Here is a 13,445-nt window from a genome sequence, read left to right as displayed (position 1 = left end):
GAGTCCAGGGAAGAGAGCATGTTAGTTGGTCAGGACTGTGCAGGATGGCACTGAAGACACAAGAATAGCATTGTGGATCATGCAGCGGTATAAGTTCCTGATAATAATGATATAATTTAGTATTACTTATATTTAAATTCGTGACATTGTTGTAGTAGTAGTAGTATTTTATCCATCGTGCACTGATCCTACCTGATTCAAAGGCAGGGTCAACTATACATAAATCATTCTTGACAGAAACTCATCAACATGCCTAGGTAATCTTGTAAAGGTTTGCCACTAATTCTGCCTAGCAATTTACATTCTACAAGATTACTTTGTAGACTTAGGAGATTTTTTTTTTTTTAATGACTGACAATGATTTTAAGACTTTCTTTTGCAAATCTGCTCAGCTTTGCAACATAAATATATTTTGGGTACACTGTAAATATTGTGTATTTTAAATATATTAGGTAAGACTAAAATTTCCCCTTTGCATAGCTAATGGGTGTTTTCATCAGCTGTCAATAAATTTCAGAGATATGGTTAAATTGTAACCATTTAAAAGTTTTGTTTTGTAAATGTGGATATTGGAAATACAGTTAGAGATAATAAAACTTGACTACCTCAGTTAGTTTTATTATCAGTCTATTTTTACACTAAAATAATCTGAGGGTATAAGAAGTTTTTTAAAAAAAAATCTCAAAAAGTGATTAATAAATCAGGTAAAGTTATTATGAAGGACCTTGTAATGAATTAGTGATGATTTAACCTTTAGTGACTCAAAAGTGCCATTAAGAACTTCAGGGCACACACAAAAGCAGAAGTGATTGGGAAGATCATGCTCTCTCACTTACCCCAGAGCACTGTTTATATGTCAGTTATTTCTCTCTTAACTTTGCATTGTGAGGGTCTTTTCTGTTGTTTCCTCCTCCCACTTTATGAAGGAATCAGCTTCTCAGAAAGTAATGGCACTGAATAAACAACTGAAAGCTATTTTTTTTTTTTATTCTGAAAGAAGATGTTACACTAAACAAACGTTTCGTATTATGAAGTTGGAAGGAACCCTTGTGATCCTCTAGTCACATATGGATTTTTCCATCCATATGACTGCTATGAATTAATTCCTTTGTGAACTACAGCTATCTTTTTGAAGAAAACTCCAGTCAGCAATAGTATTTATTCAAGCTATAATTCAAGCTCTAGTAGCACATCATGTAGTTCCTCAATCATACGTGCCTGAAACATGTACCTAAAGACCGCTGAGATTTCTCTTATTGCCTCATCCATCACAGCTGAAAATTTTGTCTTAGGTCAGAATGAATTGGACCCGGTACAAGAATCAAATCTGAAGACCCTTGTGTGTGTGCATATATGTGTAAATAGATTTATTTTATTTTTTTTTAATTAAAAGCCAGACTTTTCTGCCTATCTTCTTTTACGGTTCCGATTACACGAAGACAAAGGCAACTGAATCTTCAAATGCTGTTTCTGTATTCAAGGATGATGTCAGCAGTGAAGATCTTCAGTATCCCCCTGCTTCAGTCTTGGCAACAAGTTCAAAAAGGGAGTCAGAGAATGAGAGCGAATCAGCTGTGCATAATGTGGACAAGCAAACAGGCATCTCCCTCTCCCTGGGTAATGCTTTGGAGCACATTGTGGAACAGCTGGATGTTTTAACTCTAGTAAGTATGCAATAACAGATAACACTTGCAGTGGAAAATGATAATGCTGTCAAACAGGCAAAAAAAACCCAGAAGCTACATTCATAAATCAGCATATTGGTGTCTATGGGGTTATTTTAAATAGTTGTATACTCAAGTGAATGTTTGTTTGTTTGGTTTTTTTTTTCCTTTCAGCAAATATTGATTGCATGTATTGTGTTTGCTAAAGTGAAAGCTTCCTGCTACGTAATCATAAAGATTATTGTATTTTTAACTCTGGAGGACAAGAGTCACTATTTTTCAGTAGTGACATCTAGTGTAGATTTGCCAGAAGCCAGTTGCTTAGCAGATATTGTCAGATTCCAACTTGAACAGTCATGCATTAGCAAGGGAAGAGCCAAGTAAATTGGCAGTGTACCATTAAATCCCTTTACAAACTTGGTGTTGGCTGAGGTAGGAATCTAAGCAGTGGAATAATTCCTAGTGTCAGTGAAACTGCACAAATACAAGTCTCAGTCAGGGACTCTGAGTCACTTGTTTGCAGATGCTCAATACTACTTTTTGGTAATCCAGATTTAGCCAACCTATGTTTTAAGATACTACTCTGTAATCTGTAATATATTTACATTAGACCAAATCAAAAAGGACATGCTAAGGTGTTTTTTTCTGCGTTCTTTTGCAATATATATGTTCACTCAAGAAATAAGTTTTGGTAAGTATGGAGTCAAGTCATCAGTTGAAAATTATTTGTCTAGTAAATTGGATTAAAAAGAAACTGCCAGCCTGTGTCCAGAAACCTACCTTTTCTGATGAAGGTAATCTTTTGGAGAATACCTTTTAATAGAATGTTTTTTTTCTCACTTCCTTTTTTGGGGGATGCTGTAGAAGCTTCTTTTAGGTTTTTGGAAGACTGGGGTCACCGGTGATGGCTAGTTTTCTATTGAAATATGGATGCAACATCCACATAGTATTTCAGAGTAATTTCTATATGCATGTATATATTTCTCTGTGTCTCTCAGAGAAAATATTTTGTGAAACAATTTTAAACCTTTAGACAATTTCCATAAATAGAAAGCTGTTATTTTAAAATAAGTAGTTTTAAGTAGTGGAATAGCTAAGGAAAGACCATCTTAAGATATTTTTTCCTGTTGAAATAAAATGATTTTTCTTATGTTACTATGTTGCACACTCTTAAAAGACTGTGTGAGTAATATAAAAACAAATTGAAATTACTGTCCTCTTCATGCAGACTATTTCAATCCTGGAACAACGTCTGACTATGACTGAAGATAAATTGAAAGAATGCTTAGAAAATCAGCAAAAAATGTTACTTGAGGCAAGACAGGAAGAATAAAAGATGAAAATGAACTATATTGATGAATATATTTCATATATTCACAAGGAAATAATAAATGCTACTTCATTGGATTTTGCTATAAGCCCAAAAAGAATCCTCCTTTTCTAACAAGTCAGCATAAGAAAAACTGAAGAAAAAATATAGAACACATTTTAAACATCGGTAGCAAGCAGATCTTCTGGTTATATATTTAATAAAGTGTAGCCCAGACAAAACTAATATTTTCTAAAATCATTCCCATTGAACATTACAGGACTCTTATTTCAACCTAATAAGGTCTTTGAATACAACTAAGGAACAAACTACGTATTTTTAAATGAATAGCAATTATTATGGAAGTGCACTATGCAGGTTTTTTAATTCAGGTAAGGATTGTGAAAATAATGCTCTTTGTGCTAAGGCAACATTACTCAAGCACATAAATTAAATAAGGCCTAATTAGCCCTAACTCCAAAAATGCCAGAGGTTTTCTTTGTCCCTTACATACTCTCAAATATTTTTACCAAAAAGTAGCGGCAGTTACTCTGTAGTTTCTAAACATTTTAGTGGATTGCAAAAAGATGTAATGTAACAACAAATATGAACATGAAGTCACTTAAACTTTGAAACTATAATTGCATCTGTGGAAATTCAGCTGCAAGACTGATGCAGTCGAACACTTCTGCTTATCTCATCCCTGTCAAAACTCATTTTTCATATATAGAAAAATAAAAATCAGCTTTGTACTCCTGAAGAATATATTTGAACCAAAGACAAAGTGATGTGAAATCTGTATCGTAAATACAAAAGATTCTCATCCTCCAAGGACTTCCACAGGTGCTCAAGCTTTGCATGCTATGAAAGTTCCCCATCAGTTAATGTGTTATGAAGGAAGCCGTAAATCAGGAAAGACTTTGCAATGTATGATGATTTTGGTTTTATTTTTAATAAAAATGCAATTTTTAGATGATTCTACGTCTTGGTTTTTTAATGGAAAACTTCTATGCTTCTTTATGTCTACCTATTATTTTTTTAAATGGCAATTGCAGAACACCTATTGTAAATCCACAATCCAAACTAGGTAGTCATCCATTTCTGCATCTTCACATTCTGTATGTTGAAAAATAGGACACTTGAAATGGGGGGAGCATTTTAATCCAATTCTTCAGCTGACTCTATATAGATAAAGCCCATTTCCCAGGCTGAACCTCATTAACATCAATAGAGTTCAGCTTAAGTACAGAAGCTCCCTGTGCAAATACTATTGCAGTTTAAGCCAAAGCAATGAGCAGTCAATTTTTCTTTTATAACTTTTCGGTTTTTCTCATGGTAATCACCTTCAGATAGCCAGACACCACCTCACTTCCTTGGTAAACTCTGAATTTTACCAACAAGTACTACATGTTTTCAGCTCTATCTTTAGTCCTGTTTATTGCAAAGGAGCAGTCTCTTCTTATAAAAATTTTAAATGTAACTATTTCTATGCAACATCCTAGCATAGATTTTTTGTGAAAGGATGGTCTTACATATTCCAATGTAAACAGCCTGACCTTTGATTATGCAATTGTTTTATAATGCTATATAATGCATAGTTATGTAAATACTGCCTTTTAGGTCAGATGTACTTTGCTTTACGCATTTGCAAATACTCTTGCGGTCTTTGCATTTTCTTGGCTCCATTAGAAGAAGCAAAACCGTGTGGCTATTAAAATCCTTTGCCTGTTTCTTGTTTTCTCTGAGTGGACCATATATATATGTTTTAAATCTCTGGGTTGGTTTTTTTTGTTAAGTTTTTCAGGATTATTTATCAACAAGACTTGAAAATTTCTTTTACTTCTGCATTTTTAATAAAGTCTCTGCTGAAATTTTCCTTTCTGCCTTACCTCCTATAACTAATCCTTCTTCCTTTTTAGTACCTATTATCTGGAGCATTTACTACTTAATCCAGTTTATTCCTCTGCTCTTCGTGAATCTGGTGAACTAACATAACATTTCCAAGTTAAGATATGTTCTTGTCATTCTATCAGGTGGTCTGTTGACATTGAAATTCAACATGCATGACGCTTGGGATGGCTGTATAACTAGAGATGGAGGTATTTTCCTCAAGCTGTGATGGCCCTCCTAAAACACAACCACAACCAGCTAACATGATGTTTCTTTTAAAGGAACATTGATGTGGGCTAGTTATCTCATTCTCTGGATCCATATAATTTCAAATAAAACTATGGAATAGAAAAACTTTCTTTAAAAGCACCCGAAGAGGCTGGTTAAACTCTCAGAAGCGTTTACTCTAGGGTTTGTGCTCTGGCAAATAACTGGTGACTTGACTAATTTGAATTACCTTATAGAGCTGGAGGAACATGACTGCTGGTTAGCCTTAGTTGTGCTTTTGCACCACGTGAAAAAATAATTGCACAGGTCTTGAAATGGTTATGAAAAGTTTATCTGTATTGTAGACTGCAGTGAAGTAGTGAAAATCCATACTCGTTCTAAACAAGCTGAACCACATACCTGATGCAGTCCTCAAGCAAAGTTTTCCCTCTGATAGCAAATGTAAACATGCCACCCTGTTGGAGAAAGACTTCTTCCAGCATCCAGGCCAGCTACTGCAGAAACGGCTCAATTATTTTTTTTTTTTTTTTTAATAAATAACACCAGTTTCTGAATGACATCCAGTACCTCCCCAAGGTTTGGGAGGGAGAGAGAGAAGGTGGCAGCAGGAATAACCTCTCCTGCCGGTGTTGTTGGGAGACTGTTTCTGGAGGAACCCCACTTCAAATTCCTGAAGCGTCAAAGTGTTACGCAGTAGCTCAGCAACTCGTGGTATGTGCTTCTGCAGCCATTTCGAAACAAAACCGCTCTTCTAAATTGAAAGAAATGCTGTCACTTACTACTGTCTTAAATTTTATTTGTAATTCACATTCAAGTTTAGTGGAATATTAATGTAATTTTTATTGTGGGCGTTGCATGAAGCATGATGTTGAGGCAATAAAGGTATTTTTCTCAGTTTTTCATTTTGGATGGCAATATGCGCTTTCTTTGGGAGCACGTTTAAAGGTTCCTAATTATCACCGTGGGGGTAGACACCAAATGTCTAAATGTTGCAACTTTGGACCTTAAGGCACTTCACGTTTTCTTTTCTGATCTGAACACAGAGGTTTTCAAATAGCAGGGCAAAATCAGACTGAGACATCAGTTTATTCCAGTAATCCATAATCTGTTGTGCTTTATGGACCAACCTGACAACTCAAACTGTATTCTGGGTTTTCTCTATTTTTTGGAGGTTGTTTTATTTTTGGTTTGGTGTGGGTTTTTTTTTGTTGTTGTTGTTGGTTTTTAGGCACACCACTACATTCTCCAAAAATCTTCAGTATTTACTTTTTACTACTGCTGACATTTTTTATAATCTTACAGTTTTGGAAAACCAGTTCCTGGAGGCGAATGTCTCTGAACAACTCCCTCGTCTTTGGGGGTTTGTTGTTTCTTGCTTTTACATGTGTAAGATAATAATTCATTGTTTCATTATCTTTATGGCAAGAAACTTAAACCGTAGTTTTAAATTTTGATTAAACTAATCTTCTGGCTGGAGAAGTTGTGGTAGAATAGGTTCTCTTTGCCATTTTTGGATGGCCTGAACAGATCCCTGTAGCATGAGGGATTTGAGAAATACAGCTTCCCACCTTTATTTATATTTATTTAAATAAGTAAATATGCTGTACTATTTTTAGGGTAGACAGTATTTTTTGTTTTCTTCCTAAAAGTTTTATTACAGTGTTGCTGAATTATTTTCATTGCCGTATCACAGCACAAGACCACTCGTGAGTGTTCTGCTGAGCGGCGGTAGCTGGGATGTGAATGTACTTCCAAGGACGTTGCTTTATGCAACCCGTTTACCTTGTAAGACTTTTACAAATCAGAAATTCTGTACTCTTTGCCCCAAACAATTAATGAATATGTATGTTCACATTGGATCCAGGAACAGTATGTTTTTGTCAGAGTGCCCCCTCGGGGACTTTTGCACGCTTCGGATGCATAATACAATTGAAGCCGTTTCTTTGTGAGAAAATAGGTTAATGACTTGCCAAAAGGCAGATGTTAATTGGAAAAAGTGCATACAAGTCCTTTTCTTTACAATGTATATGGGTTGCATTTGTTATGACTTGCATCCAAGAACAGGTGCAATTTCAATTGACTCAGCTAACAGGATGTGCTGAGTACACTCCTCGCCAATTTCACCAGAAATTTTAAATCCAGCAGAAAAAAAATGAGATTCTAAACTAGTCAGTGAGCGATAAGCAGCATTTATGACCTGTTACAGAACATGTTTAAGTACAATACTAAGTTATAAATATCTTAATAATATTAAAATAAGGCCTGTGAGTATTTATTGAAGACTTTTTCTGGTGAGCACTGAGGAATCCTATACAAGACAAAATGTGTCATCCCTTCCAAAACATTTTTCTTTTGTGAAAGAGTCAGCGGTTCTAGACAAGGTACCACGAGTGTATTTGTAAATGTGACTTAAAGCAGGAAAATCGCTTATTTTCCCTAACACGTTTCCTGCCATGAAGCTACACGATCAGATTAAGATCTTCACCTTGCCTCGCTTCATTTTCCCTGTCTTCAGAAGCAAAAATTAATAAAACAAGTGAAAAAAAAAAAAAAACAAACCAAAAACAGCTGGGTGTTTCAGGGTCAGAAGAGTTGCAGTTTGATAGTTTAGTAGTTTGATTCCAAGAGTCTCTGGGACTCATGAGAATCTTGGGTTTGGATCTGTGTCCCTAACCTAACCTTGGCCTTCAAAAGTCACTCTGTCTCACCTGAGGAGAGCTGAATGTAAAATTGGTCGGTGTGGGAAGCAGCGACGGTCTAGACCAGTGCAGGAACATCTAGTTCAGGAGTCTCCCAGGAGCTTTGGCATTAACGGGGGTACCGAGTCTGCTGGAGATGGGGGTCACACGATTTTCCCACGCCTCTAGCAGGGACCTGGGCGTCGGAGGCCTCGGTGCACTTGCGGAGGTGGGAGTGGGCTGAGAAGAAATGCTGCTGGTCTCAATGCCGTCTAAATACAGGATTCTGCAACTCATAGTAGTTAGGTTTGTAAGTCCCTTTATGGCCTGTGCCCTTACAGACCAGTATAAAACAGAGGGACCCAACTTCTCTTCAAAGCTGCTAAAAGAGGAAGCAATTGCCAGAAGAGAAGAAGAAAAGACAACCATTAGCTATCTTTTTCATCCTTTTGTGCTTTGTATTGTAATGAAATAGTACCTCTGTCTCAAGCTTTTTCCTCCTCCTAATCCCCAGAGGAAATCTCTGCGCCTTTTAGAAAGATAAAACCTTAGGACAAAGAGAAAGCCTCAGGAACTGTGAGTCTCGGTGCTACAGGGTGTCACTGAAGCCTTTTCTGGCCACGGTGATGGGAGCCAAAGACTTACCACACACCTGTATGGAATCCCGGTTCTCTCATAAGATTCAGAAGATTTATAAGATTCATAAGCAAAGCACGTTTGCAGCGATCTGCTGTTTATTCAGACTTTATGAACCAGTGTCATAGAGACAGAAGTCTGGGAAGGTCAAAGCAGTAAAATCCTTTCTCTGATTTCTTCTAAGAAAGATTCAGGTGAGCCATGTGCAATGGCTCCTGCTGTATGATGATATAACCCTTCATCTCTCTCGTCTCAAAAATAAACATTGAAGATGCACAGGCTTGGGTGGTGAGAAGGACAGAATGGTCCCAGCAGCAATTCTTCCTCATGAGAGCATTTGTTGAACTTGGTTTTTAATCATTCTTTTTATTAATATTTTCCCCCTGTGATACATGCTGGGAGCACAAGACCCAGAACGTTTCCTAGAGCCTAAAAAGAGCAACTTGAAAGACAAGAAAGTTGCTGATGGTTTCTGACAACGTCCAAGTTCGGCACTGATTAGCAGGTGTATTTTGTTAAAATTAAGTGATGCTACACCTGAAAATCGATGTTGTGGGCAAAAGCAGGTCTTAGCTCTTAATCTGTAAGATTTGAAAGTCCCTGTACTTCACAAGACCAGTTTTCATGTCTAAGAAAATTTTACAAATGTAATAAGATGCCATTAACTTTTCAGTTAAGCAGTGAGTGTAATCAAGCAAAGCATAGTAGATTATAATATTTAATTGCAGGTAACCGTACTGAGCGGTTGCAGTCTGTGCTGATGTCTCTCTGCAGCTCCATCGCTGAAACACTGTGAGCTTTTGTGCAGCTTCTGCAATCTATTGGGTATAGACCTAGCCTATAAATAGCCGCATTATTGAAAGACTGTGAGAGGCTCATTAGAGAAGTTGTGACAGCCTCATTCGAGCCAGGGCTGATATAGTACCATGCCGAGTTACCAAAGAGTTTCAGCACGTGGGTAACACCAAGCGTGAAGTTGGGCTTTTGGCCACACAGCGGAGGAGATGCCCCTCTGGTCATCCCCCTCAATCATCTGCGGACTCTGGCAAAGTACACCCCACTTCTTGCCGGCTCCGGGCACGGGGATTTCTTTCCAAAAGAAAGCACGGCACGCAGGAGCTCGTGGTCACGCCGGTCGCCTCCCAGCCCAGAGCCAGGATGCAGCCGGGGCGTATGCGGGGGCTGGGGCCGCAGGACATCCTGCCCGCGCTACCTACCCGCCAGCCCAGCCCCAGCCGAGGAGATTAGTCATCTTAAAATCACACGCAGGGCAGAAGTACTTTGCTGACTCAATAGGAAGTCGCCGGCTGAAATCAGTGGGACTTCTCACATGATTGAAGCTACATGCCGAAAATGTCTTAATCTTGTGCGCTGCATTCACATAACTGGGGGGGGCAAAGAGAGAAAATTTGAATAGCAGCTGGTGGCTGTTTTCTTTCAAAGGTACGTGGAAAGCAAATACAGCCATTATAATGTGAGCTTCTGCTTAGTTTAAAAGGGTACTTCGCTATTTATTTCACAGCTATCTGAATTACAGGCTCCCACTTCTGGCTCTGGCGCTCAGGTAAATGAAGAGTACGCGGGACCGAGTCCCCAGTTTGTATGCAGACCTTATCCGACAGCCTTTTGGGTGCTCCTTTGGAAGAGACGCTAGAATGAGAGAGGTTTCCAGGATCACTGAAAACCATAAAAGAGGAAATATCCCTCATTTTGTCTTTTTTTTTCCTTTTATAAAGAAAAATGCTCTCAGCTATTGAGCTGTTCCAAGTTGTGTATGTGTTTTCCACATTCCTCTCTTTTCTCTAAATGCTCGTTAGTCATTTGAAAGCGAGAGAGTTAGGCGCTCGTTACATAATCTGAGTATTGGGAGAGAATTACCCATATTTTTCTGTCTAATGGGTTTGGGAGGAACAGGGAGGAATACAAAACTAACGACCTGTAATATCTGAAAAATGTTATTCAGAATGAAAATATGATGGATACAATCAAATTGCTGTATCCTCACCCAGGATCTCGCCACTGCTTTTGCGTTTGTGTACATTATAGGGTAACAAAGCTGAGCCCTCAGCACTCGTTGTGAAAAAACAGACTGAAATGCCTGAGGTCTCATTTTTATGATTTGCCCCATGCAAGGAGTCACTTAGAAAACCATATATAATGTAGCCCATTAATTAATGTTAGCTATGAGACACCCTGTTTGTTTCTTCTTCTTTTTTTTTTTTTTTAAAGGAACGAGTATGCCATAAGAAACCCTGGCTGGGAGGTTTCCAACAGCACAGGTTTTTTTGTCAGAGAATGCCGATTTGTCGTAAGCAAAATGTTTCGCAGAAGCGTCTCTGTTTGGATGAACTTCCGATGGAACGCAGGCAGGTTTCCATCACAAGCCCGCCTGATTTCCTGCCAGCTTGCCTGGCACCTCTCCAGGCTCCGCGGCTCCGGGACGGCTCTGGACTCAACCTGTGATTCTTCCTGACTTCTTTTTTTTTATTTTTTTTTTATTTTTTTTTTTTTAATAGAGGGAAAAGGTCTTGGGAGAAATACGCATTGGCTCTGCCTGGCTTTTTCGGATTGTTCAGAGTTAGGTATTTTGATAATAAGGGCCTCGCCCAGCAGAGTCCCTTGGTTTGTTCCGTGGGACACCCAGAGCAGCCTTCCTCCCTTCCCAGAGAAGCTGCTCAGGTTAAACTGCCCTGGAAGTGAAATATTTTTTTGTACTGCATTGAGCTTCATTTCCGAGCATTTTCAGGAGAACTCCCGCTGCCAAGATTGTCTCCTCTCTACTTTGTAAAATGCCTAATTGCATTGTGGTTTCTCTGTACTAGCAGTGCCCTTCAGCACTGTCTCCTTCACTTGCTTCTCCCAGGCCAGTTTCTGGTACAGAGGCAGCATCAACTTCTCTAGTGTCTTCCAGGCACTCACAGTTGCTGGAATTGTGGACGTGAGGTGGTTTCTTGGGTCCTGAGGCACAGAGATTTACTCTAGGAAGCCGCCTCAGTGGCTGGCTGCTTGTGCTTTGGCTGCTGCTCCCCGGTTTATCTGCTCCATCTTCCCTCGGAGCCAGAGATATTTCTCTGCACTTCAGTCTGAATCACCTGGGGGGTGCCGGTTGTTTCATTTTATTTTTTTTTTTCTCTTTAATGTGGGGTTATCTGAGGGCAGGACCTTGTGCAGGCGTGTGCCCGGCATCCTGGGGGCTCAGTAGGTGAAGCAAGCTGGGGAAGGCAGATAACTTCTCTTTCACCTCAGGGCTCATGCTGTAGGCAGTCAACTTTATCTGCCTTTGTACTCCAGACTCTCAACCTCTAACAACCTCCTATGTGTTTTTTTTTCTTCAGCCCATGAGTTTCATCAGTATGTTAATTGTGTCTGTGTACTTGGGTTAACTTGGCTTTGAAAAGCATCTGACTGAGAAGGAGCGTTTGGCCAACATTGAGAAGATCTGGCGATTTAAACTCTTGGTGTACCAAACAACAGAATCCAGCTATAAGCATCATTTTAATACTCTCTTTAAGCATTACAGTATCTCGTTTATTTTTCCAGACCTCTCAGTTTTAATGATATTTTCTCAATCAGGAAACCCATTACATCCGAAAGTGGGTTGTCCGAGAGGCTGGTGCAGCCAAGGGGATCAGACCATATTGCTGTCACAGCACGCCAGGAGCTATACAAAGAATGCGGAAAGAAAGGGATGTGCCCCAGTGTAATTTTCTAGGTGGTGCTGTAAGCCCTGCCAGACCCTGAAGCTTCCAAGGAGAAGAAGGGGCTTTACGTTTTGGGGGTGCGAGTGGAACAGGCAACGCCAGCAGAAGCTGAATGCAGGCAGAGAGAGAGAGAGAGGGAGAGGACAAACACAAACCCCATTCTGCTTAAGTACAGCCTCTGATAATTAGGTTGAACGGTCTTCCCCAATGTACCCACAATCTCTGCCTCCTGCACTAGTACTTTGTCCTGCCTATATTGTCTGTCCTACTGTAGCCCATCAGTTCTTTCCTTATCTCTTCCTCTCTGTGTTTTCACCCTCTCTTCTCTCCCATCCTTTTCCTCTGAAAAAATATTTTGCCGTCTACAATTAGTGCACTTGGCTGAAGTCTTGTTGGGCATATCAGGAAGTTTTCTGGATCACTCATAGGTGGAGTTTCCCAAAAGCATCAATTCGGTATTAACGTTGTACAAACAATGGGCCTGCCAAACCCTGAACAGTGCGAGGCAACCTCAAAATGTTGCACCTCCTCACAGATTTTCTCTCGTTACCTCAGGCAATAGAGACACCGTGGCCTCTGCAGCCACACAGCGAAAGACGACCGTGGGCATAACCTCAGCATACACCGGGAGGAATCTGCCTTGTGTTCACTTGTTTCTTTTGTTCGGCTTGAAGCATCGGTACCGGTACTGTTCGGTAGATGCCTGTCCAAGTGGCCATTAAGAAGTCGTGACAGTTAGAAGTGCAGGCACATTTTCAAAGTTGCGTGCGAATTACCAAGCTCATTTCTGCCAGCTGTCGTGGGATAACGAGCTGTATAATAATGACATTGTTTGCAGCAGCTATGGGATCAAGTTTGAATCAGTACATTGTCTGCTAGAGGATTTTAAGTAAACATTACAGTTCATACAGAGCCAGTATGGCTTGACATACAGAATCACTTAGCTCACTTGGGAGCCCTTACTCCTCATTAGGAAAGCAGTGGGCAAGAGCTCCTAGAATTATTTCAACCATGGACCAGGAGTGCCACAAATAGCCCTCATTTCCTGCATTTCTTTTTGTAAGAGGCCATTCCCACAAATTTCCTAATGTTTGAATGAAATTTTCCATGCTAGGTATCCTTTTCAGGATGAAATTTTCTAGAAAGCTTCAGTCTTTTTGAAGAACGAGGTAATATATGAGCCTCCTCCTATGGACCTTTCCTGGAGACCACCTGGCATCAGAAAGCATATGGACAGCTGATGGGAGCAAACTGGTGTAGGAGGACACAGGCAGATCACTGAAACCTATCACAGAGAGTGACCCAGGCCAGATAAAACGGGGATACAGCGGGACCAAGA

At 39.7% G+C, this 13,445-nt stretch overlaps 1 protein-coding gene across 1 annotated transcript in view; it reads left to right on the top strand.

Annotated features, from left to right (window-relative positions):
• Window positions 1-3,949, top strand: part of POC1B (POC1 centriolar protein B) — a gene marked incomplete at its 5' end in the record, with an annotated part of 47,893 nt that extends 43,944 nt beyond the window's left edge. Inside the window, 2 exons of the mRNA XM_082490169.1 lie at window positions 1,482-1,664; window positions 2,893-3,949. Of these exons, the coding sequence (XP_082346295.1) occupies window positions 1,482-1,664; window positions 2,893-2,997 (288 nt within the window). The 3' untranslated portion in view covers window positions 2,998-3,949. The remainder of the gene's footprint in view (window positions 1-1,481; window positions 1,665-2,892) is intronic.
• Between the last annotated feature and the right edge of the window lie 9,496 nt (window positions 3,950-13,445).

The sequence above is a fragment of the Vanellus vanellus genome (genome assembly GCF_965231255.1).
Source record: "Vanellus vanellus genome assembly, chromosome: 1".
NCBI classification, from domain to species: Eukaryota; Metazoa; Chordata; class Aves; order Charadriiformes; family Charadriidae; genus Vanellus; species Vanellus vanellus.
This window is presented reverse-complemented; position numbering and strand designations above follow the sequence as displayed.